At 34.8% G+C, this 21,659-nt stretch overlaps 1 protein-coding gene across 4 annotated transcripts in view; it reads left to right on the plus strand.

The window, feature by feature from the left end:
* Positions 1–21,659, plus strand: part of LOC134534067 (palmitoyltransferase ZDHHC8) — a 58,508-nt gene that overhangs the window by 26,315 nt on the left and 10,534 nt on the right. For 2 of the 4 annotated variants that reach the window (XM_063372068.1, XM_063372087.1), the window contains exons 6-8: positions 190–340; positions 5,173–5,390; positions 7,860–8,027. In XM_063372068.1, coding sequence (XP_063228138.1) covers positions 190–340; positions 5,173–5,390; positions 7,860–8,027 — 537 coding nt within the window. The remainder of the gene's footprint in view (positions 1–189; positions 341–5,172; positions 5,391–7,859; positions 8,028–21,659) is intronic. The other 2 variants (XM_063372097.1, XM_063372078.1) reach the window with 1 other exon arrangement.

A 21,659-nucleotide genomic window follows, 5' to 3' on the forward strand; every position in this document is an offset into this window, starting at 1 on the left:
GGTTAATTTTCGTAGGCTTTTGACAACAGTTGAATCATCTCAAGCAAATGTTTTAACACTCTTCACCGGTAATGGCATTTGGTTTTCATTGTGTTAGAAAAAAATTAATCCTTGTATGTGTAGTTATTTAAATTTTATGTGTAGAATGCTTTGATACGTGAAGTGCCACATGAGACATTTTTTTCCCAGCTTGCTGAAGGCCAGCAAGTACGTGGGGAAGCCGAAACGGTATCCCTGTTCCACATCCGCCATATCGACTATAACGAATGAGAACCAGGTAAAGACCTACATGGATAACAGCAATGGGGTTAGGAATGCCAGTTCAAATGCTTATAACAAGGTAAGAGCCACCATGGTACGCCCTATTAAATGTGTGTGTCTCATGTGTGGTTTTAACTCGTAGCCTAGTGCTTGACTAACTACCGCTGCTTTTCGCATCGGGGAATTGATTCTGTCGCACTTGTGCACTCGCTGGATGCAGCAAGAAATGCAGGGAGCAGTCCAATTTCTGGCTTGGTTTCATAAGTGAACGTCGAAATTTATTTTTGGAATTAATGGATAGTCAGTTGTCTTATTTTCAAGTAGAGGAAAATGTCCATTTAAATTCTGAATATGTATGTTTGTTGTTCATCCATAAATGTAACAAATGTTAAAATAAAAAAATAATGAATCTTTGAGAGAACATGTTACTAAAATGTATTTAATTGCACCCCAAAGTCTGTGTGTGTATGTATGTGTGTTTATCTTTCACCTGCACAAGAAATAATTGGTAAAAAAAAGTTAAATCAGTGTGAAACATTAACAGCAGCATTCAGTAGTGTAAAGTTTAAAGGAAAATAATTTTAATTTATGGTGAATGTTAAGCTTCCACTGTTCATGTGCACTGTGTATTTATCCTACTTAAGGTTGCAGCTTGTAACACTGTACTCTGCCTGCTCTGGATTCTTCTTTTGAAACTTTTCACTTTCAGAAAATTAAATACTTGTGTCGCAAAATAGAATAGACCAGGTAGGACTGTTTTCTTCTTCATGATACCAATTAAAATATCATATAGAATTTTTTTTATGGTAATTTTTTTAAATCCTTTAGCACATAATAGATTAGACCAGTTGGACCTAGTTTCTGTTTCATAATTTCACAAATCACGAAAATTCTTATTTTATACAAATGAAATGCTGCTATCGTAAAAACAAACTTGACCTTGTAGAATTTTATTCTCCTTTATGATATCCTCCCTATAATTTACTACAATGAAATACACAAAAAAATTTTACCAGCCAATCTACGCTCACCAAACCTTTAGCTTTGTGATTATCACTTCAGCGATTGCACTACAAACAAACAGGAAAACGAGAAATTTTTATATTACCTAATAACTTTTATTATTCACATAACCAAAGCAAATGAAACAGAACACACCTTTCACCCATTGCATCAAACAAAATTCACATAAAATTACAAATCACAAACATTTAAAAGTCATAAAAAAACTACTTACCCTTCTCAGCATTATAGCAGTGATCATTTTCTGACACTATTTTTCTTGTAGATAATAAATTTCCACCAATTTGCCATTCTTTTAATTTATTCGTTATAACGAAACACGAACCGTCACTTCCCTGGTCACTACTGCAATCACACACACACACATTCTCTCTACATTGTACTGTTATATTATTTCAATATAAATAAACACAACTTTCCTCTTCTCTCGTGACTACTACAATTATCCCACATATCCAATAAATTTATTTTTACTTACTAATGCTTATTGTGTACGTATTTATTCAGTTTATAATGATATTCAATTCTACTTATTATTTCCCTCCTCTCCTATAACCGACTGCAACTATCTCTCCAAAATTCACATCATTCGTCTTTTTTTTCCCACTGTGCTATTTTGTCTTTTGCTCTTGCCAGTACTACATTCTATATTTTCCTTCATTCAACCATTCAATTTATCATCATTGGCCAACTTCCATGACGTCATTCTTTTTCCCTACTTTTTTTTTCCCCACACGTAATAATCTTCCGCACTTGGCAAACTATAATTGAGCCACCTGTTCCCGTGCTTGAAAGGGTTTGTCTGCGTTTTTAGCCACCACGGCATGTTTTACAAGCAGTCAAGTCATTTGTCAAGATCACGTGCCCTTTGTCAATAGCCGTACATTACTTTAAAACGATTTTGATTGTCCTGCTTAAAGTCGATGATCCAACACCGTCATAGTTCATATCTACACTTGCTTAAATGTTGGTGCTACAGGTAACAGGCCAAAAGCATTCAATTTTCTGTTCAGGATGAGTTATTTTCAAAATTTATTGTTCAACTAAAATGCATTATATTCTCCACACAACACCAAGAGACAAATTCAGTCTCTTCTACCAATGGTACAAACAATACTCCAATGCTCTTTGAATAATTCATCCAATGGGAAATTTTGATTTAATGCATTTTTTTGGATAAACATCATTGCAGTTTTTGCACTGTTTGTCATGGAAAAATTCCGAAAATCAAAAATAAATTAAAATATGAAAATAAAAAATTCACAGAAAACAAGAGTGAATCAGCTGATGTTGGACAAACGGAACCAACGATGAAACTAAACAAGTATTATGAACAACACAATGACGACAGCACGGACAAAAAATGATCAACATATAAATATCATACAGCACAAGAATTCCATTGAAGGAACTTAGTCATGGGACAAATAATATAACAACACAGACAAACACGGTGGGCTAACAACGAGACAGATTAAATGCTGGCAGACAACAAAGCTGGACAACGCAGCAAACAGAGAAACACAGCAATAAAGATAAACAAGTACTATGGAGAACACAATGACGATAGCACTGACGAACACAGATGATTTCCAATGAGAACAGTAGCGATGTTTCAGGAACTGACATCTGTTCCCGTCATCAGTCACTGTTTGTCTTATTGTTGTGAAGGGAACTGTGTCCCAATAGACCAATTTACCGCCCAGACCTGCGCTGCACATCTGGGGCCTAATTTCTAATTACTAACGTCTGAAAATTGTAATAAAAAAAGGTTGAAAATGAATTACTCACGGCACGACCTCGACCTTAGGCATAAAAATGTCCGCATATATGCTCTCAAAAAAATTTTTTGTGAGCCACCAAACGGCACGACCTGTCGGCATAGCAGTCGATCGACAAGGATACGCAACTACGTCCAACCACACAGGGAACAGGCAGCTGCGTAATTTGACCGACCAATCAGAACACACCCCTAACATCCAAGACACAACAACACATTAAATACATAACCTCGCATCACATGGAGGTGAACACCTACCTTTTTTTTTTTTTCCATCGTAAGAATACATACAGAAAGCACCAGAATGTCTCTGTAACTGAAAAAATGTCTGGGAAATTGGTGCCACCAAGTTGCACATCTCTCTCTCGTCCTTCCTTATGCCAAAAAAATACATAATGTTCAAGAAATATAATTATTGCTTGCAAATCAGCCCAAATATAAAATAATAGGCTTAACAACAATTTTTAAAATAAATAAAATACTGGAAAAAAAAATGCATTTAAACAAATTACTAACATAGCGAACAAAGTGAAAACCAGCAAAAATTCAGTTACAAGGAATTTATAAATAAAATAACTAATTATCAGAAAAAAATTATCAAAATATTCAAGACAATAAAATATAAAAAAGAAAAAAAAGTGACCTTGACCCTGAACCTACATAATCAGCTGATAAACTGCATCACTAAAAAAGCATTTTGTCGTAAGAATACTCTGCAAAGTCTGCAATGCCACTGTTGGTTACAGCTCTTAATGGTTCTTTTCCTTCGTGCCTGAAGTTGTAGAGTTGACGTTTATACCATTAATTATCATTTATGGTAAACATACATAGATAATCAAAGTCTTTGCTTTTCTTTCTTGGGCTAATTGCACATTATGTTAATCTTGGTGGTGGGACTGAATGGCCTGTCTCGATAAGTGTGTGTTTGTCCAAATTGTGTAATATTGTACTCCTATGGAGTAGGATGAATTGAAACTCATATTACTTTATTTCATGTCTTCTTTAACAGTGGCACAATCTATCTGTATCATGTTTGCATGCACATAGGTTATGGAATTTTTTTTTAATAAAAAAAATGTTTTGTTGGTAGCTTCTTGTATGATGTATGTAGAGTTTTGCGTGTGTTCGGGTTTATTAAAAACTTCTATATCTTCAAAAGGTTTTGTGTTATAGTTTTGTATTGATCTTATAGTATCTACTGCTATACATTAACACTGATATATTTCATAATAATTTAATAAATGCATGTTCTTAATGTAATATTTTTAAAAGATCTTTATAACTGATATAATTTAATAGGCCTATATTACAAACAAAAATAATTTTTGTAGAATTATTTTTACAAGTTTTAAAGTAGTATTTTTTTTTCTTTCAAAAACTTGAAAGAAAATTTTCTATCATCCATGGCATATAAACATAGATTTTTGAAATTATCACCATACAACAATTTCCGAGGCATGTTGTCATTTTTTTTCAGTAAAAATATTAATTTTAATTATGCTTTAAATATATTGATGTATTTTTCAAACTGATGTTTTTAGCTGCGATAAAAACACTTTGTGTATTGCATTTGGTCTTGGGCTGCCAGAGCTAAAAACCAGCAATGTCTAGCACAAGTTTTGAGTGCATCTATTTTTGAGATAGTTTAGGAAAATCACAGTTTATATCAACTAGTTAACACTCTTGTACTATAGGGACTGCTTATATTGCATGCACTTTCAACAAATTGTTTTTTTCTAATGCATTATGAATGACATTGAAAGGACTTGTCTTTGATGCACAAGTACATATCTTTGTAGAATCTTAATTGTTTAGTGAACCTTTGTGGTTTTGTTAATAATAATAATGGAGTATTTGAAATAAAAAGACAATTGTTACATAATAAGGAGATTCTTATCTTACATACATAAATATAATGTGAAGCATATTATATAAATAAAAATTATGCAGATGCTTTTTAAAAAAAAATATTATTTGCTTTGCATTCAGATCTAGTTGGTTGGAGGTCGTGAGAGAAGGAAACACCTCCCTAGCTATTGTGTGTGAGAAGTTAGCGTATTCCTGGCCACACCGGTTGTGCGACGGCGCGGTGTCTGGGGGTGTTGTAGCTGTCCCCCGGCAGGGGCGAGGGCTCCGACACGGACATGGAGCCCACGGCGTCGCAGTCGCAGGACTGCGAGCCCACGCCGCCGCTGCAGCGCCACGGCTCCAAGAGCAACTTCTTCCTGCCGCCCGTCGAGGGCAGCGACTCCCCGCGCAAGGCCGCGCACTCCGCACAGCAGGTGCGCGGGCCCTTTGCGCGCGGGAGCCCGCACCCCCGGCCCAGGTGCGTTTTACAATGTGTGCGAGGTTGTGAACTATAACTACTCTTTATAATTAGTAGCCTTCCAGGACGAGAGTGTAACCCCCCTCATTTCTACGAAACTGGCTTTGACATGGATAAAAGGTTATTAATAGTGCTTGGCGCATGGTAGAGATATTGGAAATGCTCTACACAATATTTTGTTAATTTTAAGTCAGCAACAAGATTCGTTACACACTACAGTAGAATCCCGCCGATGCGACCCCCTTCTGATGCGTCCATTCCGTTTATACGACCGTTTTTTGAGAAACTGTGAAAAATTTGAGCAGAGAAAGTCGAAAATTTGAGTAAAATCGGCTGAAAAACAAGTCTGTTACACTTTGTTGGGCGCTATGTGTTCACGTTTATCTTGGCGAGCGCTGTACTGCAAGCAGGCAGGCATACAAAAGACGGCTAAAAATAGATACCACCCCTCTAGACTGTCTATGCTAGCCAATACTGGTAAACTGCGCGCATCACCTGATAGCATCTACGCGCGTGTCTATTGCCGTCCTGGTCCCGTGCCTTTGTCTTGCGACTGGTTAGTGTGATGTGATCTTGCCAGCTGCATCTCAGGTGCCACTGGCCACACAAAGCTGTGTTCTGTGTTAACGACGTCGCCAGGTGTTTGGTTCTCGGCTATTTTTCTATAACATCGCTGACTTCGCACATGCGCAGCTAAACAAAAAAAAAATGCGTGGAATTATTCTATACACCTTGGACTTGCATACCCCAAACAATGGGTTCCAATAAATACTTGCGCTAAGTGAACTCGCGCCACGCGAGTTCGGCTATGCTAGCCGGCTGGTGGTTATTTTCGTTCAAAACGTGGCTAAGGAACTTGTGTGGATCAGGTAGAAAACATTCGGGTATAAACGAAAGATATAAGAACAATGCTATCCTGAAAGGCTGTGACATGTTTTTGGAGTAGATAATCACAGCGACAGACCGACAGGATGCGCTCCCGCCCTTGCCGTCAGCGATGTTTATTTTGACAGCTCAAGCAATTATCTTTTCCACGACCCTTCACAGCATAAAAAAAAAGAAGAAAAAAAACATGTTCGAATGCGGATGGAAAATTAAGTATGCAGTAAAATAAATATATTTACGGCCCTGCTAAATTTTTCTATTCAATAAAATTCGAGGTATTAGTGATTTTTAAGCAGAAACTGCTGTGTGACTAATAAACAAATTGTATCATAATAACTTAAATTTATAAAGTATTTATTAACGGCGAAGGACAGTCGTATAAGCCCATAAAAATATTTATTTTACCGAGAATGGACTATACAACCTGGCTTTTGTCGCACGCGGTGTGGGAGGGGAGGAAGATGCTGACAGTTTCTCACGCAGAAGGTTGAAATAAGGGAGGGAAAGTGTTGAAATGTTAGTTGGGAAAGGTGTTTTTACATGATTTGTGACTCTGGGAGTGGCCGGAGGAGTTTCTTACGCTCTCGCAGAAGCTACCACAGCGGCTTTTTGTGCAGGCGGGTAAGATAACATGACAGCTGAGACGGCTTTTCGTGCGATAGTGGACGCGCCGAGCTCGGCTAAACACTGCCCGAGCGGCATTCACACGATGTATCCGACGATGCGGTGACACCCCGAATTCTCTATTGCGACCATTCCGTTTATAAGTCCGTTTTTCCGGGAACCGTGAGGGGTTGCATCAGCGGGATTCTACTGTATTAACAATATGTTTTCCATTAAAAAGACAGTTAATGTAAAAAATAAGGGTTACAACCTTGTTCTGTGTTGTTATTTGTTGTAAGTGTTCCTACCAGCAAAAATGTTAGGTTAGTACTACAAGAAAATGTACTCAATTCTAACACATATTTTTTTAGCTCGTAAATGGAATGCATCTTACAATTGATGATGTCGTACTAGTTGCCTAATTTATTCCATAGTTGGATTCATGTGTTTATGTAGTTTTTAGAATTTGATAATGAAATGTTGCTTTCAATATTGATATTCTGCATTTGCAGGCAAAATTATTAATATTTGCAATAAATTTAAATGGAGCCATTTATTTAGTAATCTGTATTGCTGCCAACTTGCATGGTTTTCCATAGTTTGTGCAAAGTTTTACATTTTTTACAAAAATTTTGTATGTCTTTGTACGAATTATAAGCTCATTGCAAATTTTATATATACAGTACATACTTATATATAGTTATGCTCATCAATGACTTAATGATTGTGTAACACTGTGCACTTATACATTTTGTTACAATGAATATAATTACTTGGAATAATTTTGTTTGAATATTTGCATTTTCAATATTTCCAAACCCTGATTTGTAACCAAGCAAGGTTCCTCAGTTCGGGGATGGTTTAATTTATTATAATAATCATTATGAAGACAAGAATATTCACAGAGTTTTCCTGTTGTGAAGTTTGTGCGTGACGGACTGGCCCTGGCTACAGCTTGACAGCGGACGTGGTGTATCGCAGGGGCATGGAGGCTTCGCAGTCGCGCAGCCACACGCCCGACCCACTCTCGCCCGAGCAGCCATCGCCGGCTCAGCGGGGCCAAGGCCCGGGACCGAGCCCCACCATGCAGCAGCGCATCAAGGCTATCGGGGTGCCCACACCCCTGGCGATGAACAGCCCCGTGCGCAGGTAAATGCTGCGTCGCCTTCCATTATTGGTTCTCCTCCTGGTCACTTGCTCTGAACAACAACAGAATATAATTATCTATTTTTGTTACATTTTAACTATGATGATGCACTGTTTCACGCATGTTAGACAACACTGCATAATAATAATAATAATAGGTCTGATTTTCAGTAATAAAAATTGTGAAATAAACAGTGTGTGGCCATCTGACCGGGAAAATCTGGAAACCTTGAATTAGCTGTGAATTTTTTGGGTTCTGTGAAATCAGGGAGAAACATAGAAAAATTTGAAAGCCATCAGCAATTACCATATTTACCTGAGTATTTACCATTATAATCGTAAACTTATAACTATCCTATGGGAATGGCTTTGTTGAAAAACTACATTCTAGGGTTTTAAATGTGTCATATATGCCACTTAAGATCGTTGTTAATTATCACCTCCTGAATGTCCACTTATTTGAAAAATTACACTCTCTCCATTTATACTGCATCACTTATGTCACTTTAGTCTGGGGCTTCCGGAACCTCTGCACAGGCGTGGCAGATGAGAGATGCAGAATGGAGAGGGTCCAAATGGAGTTTGTCTGTGGGTTCTATCTGCTTCTTTTGACTGAGGCATCTGGGGAAGACACCCCTCCCCCTCTTTCCCCCTCCTTGGGTACTACCGTATATCACCTTATTCTTTGCTTTCTGAACAGCTGCCCTTTTGAACAACAGTCACAAAACACAATTTTTTTTATAATTGAGGCACAGTGTTTCAAAAGAGAACATGTAAATCACACTGCTGACAAAGGTGGGACCAGAAAGGGTCTAGTAAATATAGAAATAATTTAATAATTAAAATAATTTCCTAGTGCTATATACTTGCGTTGCAGTTTTCAATCCATAAAGTATTTTTCAATTCTCACGTTCAAAAAGTTGGGGGTCACATTTTTTTTTTCCGGGTAAATATAGTATCTGTATAACATGTTGAAAAGAGCTTAGTTGAAAAACTTCACACTGTGCGTACAAACTGTATCCATTTTTCAATGCTGTTTACAGTTTAGTTTAAAAACTACTCACTGTGCCTGCAGACTTCATCACTACCATTTTTGAACACTGTGTACTGGTGAACCTCTGCAGCATAATATGTGACATGTGACATAAGTTGCCCGTGCCATAGATTGTTGGTGGTGGAGGGGGGAGGGTAAACATTCCGGTTTCTTTTTTACTTTTACATCTGAAGTTTTTCACCAGCAGTAATAGTAAACAGAAGCCACTACTAAAATCTATTACATACCTAAATTAGCACATTAGACTGGAGGATCTCATTTGAAGAATTAAATCTTTTAAAAAAAAAACTACTGTTGAACATAAAATAAACTAATCTAAAAGATGGTGTCATGGTTTTTTATTTTTTTTTATGCAGCGTATATATATTCCAATACAGCACAGACATTAAAGAAATTATATCTGTTTATACATATTTGAATTATATCTGTTTCTAAAGATTTTACCATTACAATTAGTTTCCCGATATATTTGTTCTACATCAAGTGTTAAAGTAATTTTCTGATAGTAAACAAAAGTAGTGATGGCTCAAATAACAATGTTCTTGAATTTGAACCCCAGAGAGTACTTCAAATATACCCCTCGAATCCGAAAGTAGGTGTCAAGTGTCAAAATTAAAATAATGTAAAATAAAGGAAAATATATTAACCCTTTAAATGATTGTTTTACATCTAAGTTTCCAGAATCAAAACACATTGTAATTTTATTTTTATAATTACATGTTAACGTGCAGTAATGTGGGAAATAGTAACAGGATAAGTATGAAGAAAAAAAATTACCTAGTACACTTCAGAGGTTATTAGTGTTAATATTTTAATATATTTTCTTTCCTCTAATATTTTTCTGGAATATTGATTCCTTCGAATACTAAGGATTTGATGGTATTTGAGGATTTGATTGGCCTAGCCGTAGTAAAAAAATGGAATGAACAAGTAGAGATGTACATTTACAACTCAAAATTTATAATGATTACTGTGATTTAAAAGCATTCTATGAAGATTTAAAGCTAGGAACACTATTTATCAAGCTCAGCTATGAAAAATACTTACGAGAATTTTAATTGTTTGTATTCAAAATTATTATTGTCAAATGTTAACTTTTTATCCCTCGAAGCTGTTGAAGTAATTTTAGTTATGCTCTTATGCGTTTGCTGAATTATTTATACCCTCTTTTATCGCATAATCGTCGCACCTATATTTTAGGGCGTCAAAATTTGGATAAAAAAACCTCTCGTGTAAACCTTGCATGATGTTTTTGGTCCTGCTATTAGATTCCGAGCGCTTTGTGTGGGTATTTTTCCCTATAATACGGTGTATTTTATAATAGAAATCTAATATTTATTCGGAAATGAACTTTTTAACTTATTTAATTAACAGAAATACGAAGGTGTCTGATGTGTAAATTTTCTTTTAAAGAGGTTTTTAAACGTTATAACCTTTATCTTTTCGTTTGCGTCGCCGCAGTGTACCGCTTATTAAAATGTAGCCAGCGCTAGTTGCGTAGTTGGCATCATTCATGTTTGGTTATGTTGCTTCCAGTAGGGAGACCGCACACGTAGTCGAATATTGATATCTCGCCGATTGCATGCAATGCGCAATCTTTGTCAACTGCCGAGTTAACATTTGATGGCCCGCACATACTCGTGGTGTGTACTGCGACGATAGTTATGCATTCGTTCAGGCTTGTATTCGGATCACAGATTTTGTTTTTCTATTTAAAGTTGAAGAAAGATTTGGTTGCATGACTTATTAATTTAAATTGTTTGGCGTTATCTTTTATACTTCACTTTTTAAATAAACGTACTTTCCTTGAATGGGTTTTGTTTTTATAAATAACTACCTAACAAAAAAAATTTTTCCTTGCATAAATGTCGCACCCCTACTTTTCAAACTTGATTTTAGTATCAAATGTACGACGATTATGCAATAAAACACCGTAGTTATAACAGTGCAGTGTTTTCTTAAAATTTTGCTGTTGATTGCTACACACAGTTTAAACAACATATAAGAGCTACTAAATTATCTTAAAGTTAAACACTTTTATTACAGAAGTAATACAGTCTTAGAGGGATACTTTTTATTTTAATGTTACATTTTATATTAAATAGTAGATATTTAATATAAAATTGTTGGTTTGGTTTTATTAGCATTGATGTAACCAAAATTGTTGGATATGTATAATTTTATTAACATGACATTTAATGAAAATTCTGGCAAAATACTGATAAATACTGGGAAACAAACCTGGTATTTATTTTTGCCAAAAAAGTCACCAACCTGACTTCATACAAGATTCAAGGCCAATTGGTCTTGGCATGGAAGTGGCTCTCCATGAGAAAATATTGTAAGTAAAAAAAACTGTAAAAAATAACTGATTTTCTTTTGATCACTCTGTGTTAGACTCTATGATTTGACTGTCAAAATGAGTGAAAATGAGGTTGGAGCGAGGGGTTATTTGCCCACTGCACTCTAGCAGAAACATGAGAGTAAAGTCCAACAGTTTTAGATGTAAATTTGTTTTTAAGTGTAAACTAAAACAGGCTCAAGCTAGTCAATTCATTCTTAAAATATAGTTTTCCCCCATCCTTGTCGGTGCAACAGCAGCATAAATATCACTGGGTATGCAGAATCCATGCAACAGCAATGTAGGTACTGCATGAGAATGTCTGATACATGGAATGTATGATATATTTATATAATCTGTTCATAGAAAATATTTTAAGATTAAAATAATGTAAAAAAATTAGGGGTAAATTTAAGGAATATGCTGATAAAGCTAAATATGCACGTAGTTAAATAACCCCATTTTTAAGACATATATTCAGCAGATTTGAAATTTAACAGAATGCATCTGATAAAGTTTTACTATTGTTTATTGATTGACAGGTTCACTAGATCTCTTTTTTTTTTTTTTCTGGGGGAGTGCTGGTTTTGTACTCAAGAAAATAAATATCTTATGTTTTCCAACTATTATTGTTTCCCATGGCGAGAGATGTTAACAAATCACTTAATATAAGTTAATATAATATAAGTTATGTGAAATATAAATATGTGTAAAGAATGCAAAGAAAAGTGTTCACCAATGGAAAAAATCATTCCTTTGAATGATTTGAAGCAAATTTATACTAATTGGCAATGGGTTTAATTTCAGTTTTCTGGAATCCAAATCTCGAATTAAAATTACAAATAGTCCTTTGAATCTACCCCTTGAATTAAAACTAGGTCTCAAAGGTCACAAGTAAAATAATGTACAAGAAATAAAACATTTTAACTATGGTGTTGAAACATTTGAACCTTCAAATATTTGTTTCATTAATATGACTTCAAAGTTTTCATTGTTGGATTTTTTAATTTACTAGATTTCCTGCAATTTTTTTCTTCAAATATTTTTCCTTGACTAATGAATATGAAATATTTTGAATACTAAAGATTTGGTGGTACTGCAGATTTCATTTCCCCATTCCTAATGTAAAGCTCACTTGTGAAAGGCAGAGAAATTAAGTGTACCAAAACACATTGCATTAGGAAATATGTATCAACAGCTGAAATGGGGAAGGAAGCAAATGGCAGCCTGAAATGTTGCCACTTTTTCACACACAGCTAGGAATATTCTGCAGCTTTTTCTATGGGAAAAGGTTTTCATCCCCTCATTTACAGGGATGTTGCCCATTCAGCAGTCATTACTTCCCCCCTTGGACTGATGTGATTACAGATCTTGCTATACCTGTGTTACGTTTCCCACTGCGGGGGGGAGAGTTGCCGGGAAGGGGTGGGCCGTAGCCGGACGTGAGGCACAGTTCACGCAGTGTTATGTTTTGTACAGGTGATGCCCTGCGCGAGCCTCATCTCTGACTATTAGGCTCTCTGTCCGTGGAAGGTAATGCAAGTAGCATTGCGAACGCTGCTTTATGATGTTAGCTGCTCGTAACTCCCTTTCGTCCCAGCTCTTTGCAAATGCAAACATATCCATAAAAAAAATAGTACTTTTTTCGTTTTTTGCTGCTGCTGCTGTTGCCAAATGTGTAGAGCTGCTAGATTTTTTTTTTTTTTTGTGAGTTGCAGAAGGCTTGGTTGTGACTCCTTGTTGGTTTTGGTTTAGGTTGGCCGCTGGTTGACTATGTGACTGATTTACCTAAATCGGTCAAAATGAGGGTATTATGTTGATTACGAACAGGTCATGTCTGCAATTGGTTTTTCATAACTCACACTTTAAAATTTTGCCTTGTCAAAAAAAAAATTATAGATTGATATTAATTTTTGTGTTTCAGATTCAGAGTTAAATTTTTCTAGGGTTAGTATTTTTCCACTCAAAACTAGATTACTGTCACTTAAAACTATAATGCAGTGGATGATGCGGGCTCATATTGCTGTAAAGTTTCCAACTATGTAGTGAACCTCCTTATAACAAACTGTCAATTCCAGGTCAAAACTGTATCCAACACTTAAGCATTTTCACCTTTATGAAACATACGTTTTCTTGTATACCTAAGATAAAAACTCCTTTGAAATTTTTTTCTTTGGAATAGTCATAATGTAAAGAAATAATGTTCAAAATTAAATAACTGTTTGAAATGCTTAATTACTCCAACCAAATTAAAAATATTTCATGTAGTGTTTAAAAAAAAATTCACAGGTTCCTAGAACGATGCATAACTTCAAACTAGGCTACCAATACTGGAGGTTGCTGACAAAGTAGTGACAAAATGGCCATGAAGAATACACACTTCTTAGTGTGACTATTTAATGAGACAAGTGCGATATTTGGTTATGCTGACACAGTTAGATGACAGGAAGTTAGTACACCTCTAATATTAATGTAGAATTAGTAAAAGTTTCTTTCTTTCAGACAACACTAATTGCTGAGGCAGATTTCTTGCACTTATCAGTGCCCAACACACACAAATTTGACATGTTAGGACCTGGATTAGAGGAAAATCTGGTAGTGTAAACTTATTAGCTTTGTTTTGTTCCACCTCTTCATAAATATATCCTTTATAACAGAAATTTAAAAAACCATTCATTGCCTCAGTTTTGTTGCATTGTATACTGTTGTATACTGTACCTAACATTTGTACAGTTTATAAGTGAGTTTTTTATTAGGTCCTCAGAATTAAATGCTAAACTAGAGTTTTTTAAGGTGTTTATTTAATCCTTTGAGAGGATTAAGCAGGATTTCAAAATTTTTAAAACAATATTGTGATGTTTTTTTTGTTCATACTGATTTTTTTTCTTTGAGATTACAGCTGTTTTAGTACACATAAATTCAGTTTTGAAATGCTTTAATGCCACTGTGTATTAGCATTAATTGATGTTTAATCAGTAGAGACAAGATTATATGGTGAATTGCAATAAAACTGAAATAACACCAAAATGTAAATTAGTACATCATAAAGCACTGAAATGCAAGTACTATCTTGATATTTATCAACCTTTTTAATAAAAAATTAACTCAAATCACAAAAACTTAATATTTAATATATTAAATTCAGTGAGTGTAATGTTTTCATCACTAATTTTTACAAAAATGTATATACTAAGTAGATTGGACTAATTTATTTTACCCTTTTTCACTGTTGTTAGTTATTCATTTTTACATTAATATGTACATTGGTATATTTTCCACAGAAATACTTACAGATTTATTTTTATTGTTTCAAGTGCTCAAAATAACACTGTTTTGGTTAAATAAGTATCATAAAACATTTACATATCTTATGTGTTCAGTAATATGCTATCTTTATGAATAAATAGAATTCAAAAAAATGAAAACACAATAATACTGAAATTTCCTGTTTAAAAAATGAAATTGACCTAAAAATAAAACCATAAAATCTTGTCTTTATTAATCATTTACATTTGTAACTGTCAGAGACTATACTGTACCTCTCAGGAATGACACTTGGTAAAGAATTTTATTTATTTTTTTTTTGTTTTAGATTAAAATTTGCTAATCTTAACTGAAACTTCTTGATCGCCTCTTAAGATAACTGTATTTTTTAATATGGCTGTGATGTTCTGATTAATATTGTAGTTTGTACTATAATCCACATTTTAAAATATGTTTGGTGAGAATTGCCAAGGAGAGAGAATTTTAAATCAAGGGGTGTTATTTTATGTTTTGAGTAGGAAAAGGTCAATAACATAAAAAATTTTATTCCTGCAACCTATGTGATATACAAGAAATGAAGCGAAGAGCAGGTTTACGCACAATTGCTACTGCAGCCAGTACCATGTCGTGAAACCGTAGGTCTAGCCAAGTTTTTTTTATTATTATTATTTAAATCTTGAACCAAACCTGTGGATTTTTTTGAACTGAACAAAATGACAAAATTCCTTGGTTCAAACTTTAAACAACCTTGTTAAAAAAAACCTCAGTGTTTGCAAACACAGTAAGTGCAAGAAATTTTTTTTATTGCCTCTCACATTGAACACACAAATATGATAGGATTACTTAGAATCCCATATCCTTACTTGTTCAAAAAATATGCAAAGAAGATGTATTATATTTGGTTAAAAATGATAATAATAATTTGCAGAACTCAAAGGTCCCCCTAAGATGTGTCAACATTACAGCTATGGAAAAGAGTCTCACTATTTGTAGTTATGACAGGAATAGATAGATTTTTTTTGCAATAACACATATATATTTTGAAATGTATGAGCATTTTTCCCCCCACCTCAAACAAGGATAATTGAGTCTTTGAATTGTTGGTATCTTCATATATTCATCAAATTCTTCCTTAAATGAATTAGGTGTGCACAAGTTGTTGAATGTTTTACAAACAATTTCCAAATAAAAAAGGATTTACTGGTTTCATCTGCAGCTGCTACAGATGTTTGTAAAATTTGAGATTTGAGCTGTTTTTTTTTTTTTTTTTGTTTTTTTGCAAATTCTGGATTTCTTTAAGGAACTTTATCCACAGTATCCAAAATCGAGCCCTTAAATCTTATGTCTAGCATCATAGTTAATATATACTCTTTGTTGCTGTATCCTTGGAAGTGGCACATGATGGGTTTTAACAGACACTGTGAATACAATACACCAAAATCAGATCTTTCAGGTTTAGACAACTTATTATGCCATTTATGATGGGAATTATCTTAAACAAAGTGTGTTCACCTTTTTACATAGTTTTTTGGTGGCTTCTTCTATGGGTTGCAAAATGTCTACTTGGCCTATGGCAGTATCCAATCATCTTGCATTGAGACACTCAACTTTGCCAGATTTTTCCAGTTCTACTGACATTGCACCTCGTTGTTCAACAAGGCTTGACTGCATATAAAATTCAATTCCTTTTTGTAGCTACTGTAGTTTTTATTTTTTGGACAGGCAGAGTCACCAGTTCTTTGCAAACCCTCAGTCTTGCTAAAGATTGAGTGCTGGAACTATACAAAAATAAAAAAATATTAAGCTATTATTTGTAACCTTTTTCTTTTAACACTACATGTGTCGCAAAGTAAAAATATCCCTCGAATATTTGTCGCACCGGTTACTTGTTTGATAATATATTATCTGTACCAGCATGTCACTGGATTGGGATGATTTTTATTTAGAATATAATAAGAGAATGTAAATAATTTTACAAACCAATAATAATTATGATGCTTCAATCAATTTGCATACAATGTGCAGGGTCTGAGTGACACGTTACATACAACAAAACCTAGTTTTCACTGTATGTTCAGGAATTATGAAAAGGTTATGTTAGTATAATAAATAAATTAAATGAGTGTGAATTTTGTTCCATACATGCAAAAAATCTGCATACATTAAGGAAACAAAGCTTCTAATGCATTTGGAAATGTTGGTAATTTCATATTAGCTGCATTCTGCTCAACACAAAACAAGTCATTTCAGTTGAAGATTTTGTGTATTGTTTTATAAACTTTAGTCCATTTTTCATGTCTTGGATTAGACTGACATTTAGCCTCGTTTATGAATCGACAATCTCATACAAAGGCCACAACCTTAACTTAGTAGTGCGTACAATTTAGTTGTCGGCCGAAACTTTCAAGTTGATACGCAAATGAAACGAATTTTATTGCGATCAGACTTCTCTGCTGTCCCCTATCAAATTGTGATATTTATTTACTCTTTAAACTTAAATTATTTCACCTAATATTATGACACTCCGAAGTAATCACATAAAACGACAATTTTCTTTATTGTGTTGCTGTAGCAAAGGGGGTTCGGATTTTCGGATAAATGTACTTGGCTTTATACCTAGGGCACCACCACTTGTGTTACGGGCATGTAGACCCGGCAACTCTATTCTCAGGGCCGTGACGTTGCCCATGTGCGGCAAGGCGCGTTCCCCTCAGTATAAATAAAAACACGTAATTACATCCCCTCCCAGCGGGGGTCACGCTATTTATTAAAAAACACAATAAGATATGCTCTCGAAGGCAGCCCACACGCCTCAGTCTTCTCCCCTCGTGGCCATGCGCACAAAAGACACTGATATGTTAGTTAAATAAAACTTAAATAAAACAGTCTACTGCCAGAGGTAAGTCCTGAAGTTAAAGAAAGTGATTTATATAAATTGAATAACCAGATGGACGCGTATCAGTAATAGTGGAGAGTTGCAGACGACGGGCGCGTGAAGCTCCTTGCCTCAGGCAGCGACTGCGACAGACTCCCTTCCAGCGCGCCCTCGAGGCAGGTCCACCACTCACATTCGGCCAACGGCTGTTAACATGTATTTAAATAAAGCGTGCCACCGGAAAAGAAATGACCATACATAAACTCTTCAATAAATTAGCCTACTGGCCGTAAACAAAAAAAAAATTACATAACTAATTTAATATTTAAAAAAAAAATCTATCTCGGGAATGTTCGTCCTCAATCAGCATCATTGGGGATTGAAGCTCTGACGTCACACAGGTGGGCGCGGACCGACACACGCACTCATACATACATACATACGGCGGGTGGTCTGAAACGCCAGGGTCATAGAGGGTGGTGGTGGTGGGAGGAGGGGGTCTGCAAGGGCGAGACGTGAGGCACATCGGGCTTAGGGAGGGCGTAGCATGTTTACAATTGTGAATAGGTTAGGTCGTGAATTACAAGATAACTGTTGCACACAAAACTGTATAATATATATTTTTCTTATAATTTGTGTGTAGGTATATCATTGTGAAGGAGAGAAGGGAAAGAAAGAGAGCTAGTTATGAACCAACTATACAATAGTTATTTCATAATTATTTTTTTTAGTTCGTAGGTTAGATTAATATGATTTATTGTGCACTTAAATATTTTGTGAATTATGTCAATAAAAGAGGGGTTAAAAAATTAGCATCTTGTTATAGATGCTGTTTTTTTTGCTAATTTACACTTTAGATCCTATTTATGCGTATTTCCAACAAATTTTATTTGAGCAAATTTTTGAAATATATGCTTTTTTTCAGCTTAATTATTTTATACAGTCATTCATTTGTAAAGATAACCTTCATAAAATGTGACATATTTTTGACAGATGTACCAGTGCAGTTCTACAGAGTTGCTAAAATTATATTACCACCGGTTTGTTTACGTTTTGCAGAGTCCGTCGCTAGATAACCTGCATCTTCTGTTTTGGTAATTACAGTTAACAAAACAAAACTATAACTTTTATATGTTTTTGTGTGTTCCATATTATTCGGCACACATTTCGAAACATTGCCAATGAACTTTTTCAATATAAAACTTTTATTTCTAATTTTTAAAAACCGTTTTGAAACGTGAGTTTGTGATTGGTTGGAGTTTCTCAGCAGCACAGCCGTTTCAAACCTTTGTGGTTTGAGGTGCCCGGTGCTGAGGATTCTGGGGAAAAGAAGGTTTTTTGGGATCCAGCTTTTGAATGCTGGGTTTCTCCGTTGGGACTTGCCCCAGAGAAACAAACGTGGTGTAAAATCCGTGTGCGGGCATAAATTATATGTGCACAACATGTATGTACCAGTTTGCCTACCTGATTCACAATATTTGTGATGTGAATCGCCTATTTTGGCATAAATAATAGTGTGCCCGTGTCAACGATACTAAGGTGCGCTTTGTTGACCCAGAGAGTAACAGGCACCATTCATGATAACATTATTTAATCCTAGAGTGACTTAAAAGTAAAATATTGTACATTTTTACGACTTTTATTTAAAATACAGTAACAACAATCAGGTCCAGTAATCTAAAGAGGATGATTTTTTTTGCTCCCGACCTGAATAACCGGCAAATCAAAATGAATCTGTATCATTAATTTGATCATTGAATAAACTGTTGCACAGTCATGTGCATCATATCTGGCAACACTATGTTAGGACATTTTCTTACATTTTATCAAACAAAGTGTTGGAATGGTCTTTAGTTTATCTGTGGAGTAATAATTTGGTGTTTCGTTAAGATACAGTAAAACCTATTTGTGTCTTGTAAATGTAATTAGTTCAATACAGCCAGATTTTTTTTGTTTATGTATTATTCACTTGGACAAGTTATATATAAATATTCTTTTGTGTTGTGTTTATTCATTACTGCATTACCACAGAGAATCTTTCAAGCCAGTAATCATTACATCTATTTAGTTATTGAGAGTGTACATATGTAATAGCAATGTATTTAATAATAATATCTACATATTTGAAAGTATACACACAGTTTTCAGTATTGTTGTACAAAATGTATCTTTTCACACTTGTAAAGAAACAACCCTGGCTTGTAGACCTTCAGTGACCTGATTCACCTTATATTCGTACGTTGTCATTGGTCTAGGACACACATGCATGTTTAATTTTTAGTTTTGATGTTTGCACATGAAGTTAGTGAGTAAAGGTGTGTCTTTTGAACAGTGCGTGTGGTAACATAAAACTGTATGGAAGATGCATAATTTGATTATGGTTGTTTTAAGTTAAGTACAACATCCTTTAAAAATTTTAAGCTAGGAACTTCCTGGGAGTTTAAACAAAAGTCATTTTTTAAGGTAAGAAAATTTAGTTTCACATGAGCAAGTATGTTACCTATATTCTTTCTTCATTTTGTTCTTAAATTACAGTAGACGTAAAAGTAACTGTCGCACCAAGTCAATCACAGAAACATATTTCGGCATCTTAGTGAGTCTGCAATGATCATGACTTGAAACTTAAGCTAGTATGGCACTATCCACCATTATTCTGATAACTGAAATGAGAGAATAATAATCTTCAAACTTAGTTACTTTACTATCTTTGTGCTATATTGGTGTTCACACGTAAATGAGTGAACTACAGATTTTTCACTGGTTTTGGAAATGTAGTTACCTATTTATTAGACTGTAGAGTTGTCAAACAGTACTTCATTGCAACGAATCTGTATGCTTGTGACTTGCTATCAGGGGCGGCTCCAGGAAGACTTCTCTGTCGCACAAAGTAAGAATGCTGTTGCAAAAAAATGACATTAAATAAGTCAGAGATTGGCCTTGGAATATTTACAAACTCATGGTCTCAAATACTGAACCATAATAGTTTCATACAAATTTTGATAAAACAAAAGTTTAACACATGAATTTATGTATTTAAGTAAACATTAATTAAATAAAAAAAATATAAGTCTGGCTTGGAAGGGGCTATTTCTCCCAACACCTCTCCTCTGGAGCAGCACTGCTTGCAATAATGTGAGTGCAATCACAAAACTCAAAATTAGGTAAATTGTGTCGTGCCTAGGTGCTTGCAAAGTATTTGCAGAATAATTAAAGGTTTATTTGCAGTTAACTATGCCACATTTTATTTGGGCGGCAATTGTGCTAAAGTGAAATTGGAAATTGAAACAAAAAAGGCTAACAAGGGAGAAGAGGTGACCCAATGCTTGTCCTCTTTCTCGTTCATAAGTTGAGAGTGGCTGTGTTGCCCCTGAGAACATTGCTGTAGTGTAATGGATGAAATATAATTGAACATCGCCTATGAAAGAGAATAGTTTGTGTCCTTTACTTACAAATTTTAAAACTTATTTTTTCCATTGCAACAATTTTTTTACACATTTCCCCTTTCTATAATTATTGCACCTTTGTCCACAGAAATGCTAAGAGGAATGATACCTTGCCATTTTGGCTATGGATTTCGGTACAGATGTATTATTTAATTTCATGGCTCGACAAACACAAGAACAATCTTTGTCAGCTTTCAGGATCTGGTGTAAGTTTGTCAACTGCAGTTGCTGACGTGAAATAATCAGTGATTTCCTTGATATGTACTGAAGACTGTTTGTTAATACCAGACAGTAATATCCTTTTAATCTTTTTACGCTGTTATTTGTTTCTTACTATGACAATATTTATTGGGATAATGATTAGAAAATAGGAGTACTGTATTAACAAAACATTTTCAGATCCAAGATGGCGGGATGTGTTCACGTTAAGATTGTTGTGGATCTCTGAACAATATGAACACCATCTTGATGCTGGTGAATCAGTATTTCTTGTCTAATTCTTTTTATTAAAATCTTCAAGTACATAAAACAAATTTTGCTTGGGTGGCAAATATTTACTTAATAACTTGGGAAATATTTATCTTTAATGGAGTGCTGCAGTAAGATTATAACTTGTTTACAAGAAACTGGAATTTGTAAAAAAAAAATTATGTCCTAA

The sequence above is a fragment of the Bacillus rossius genome, chromosome 1, assembly GCF_032445375.1.
Source record: "Bacillus rossius redtenbacheri isolate Brsri chromosome 1, Brsri_v3, whole genome shotgun sequence".
NCBI lineage: Eukaryota > Metazoa > Arthropoda > Insecta > Phasmatodea > Bacillidae > Bacillus > Bacillus rossius.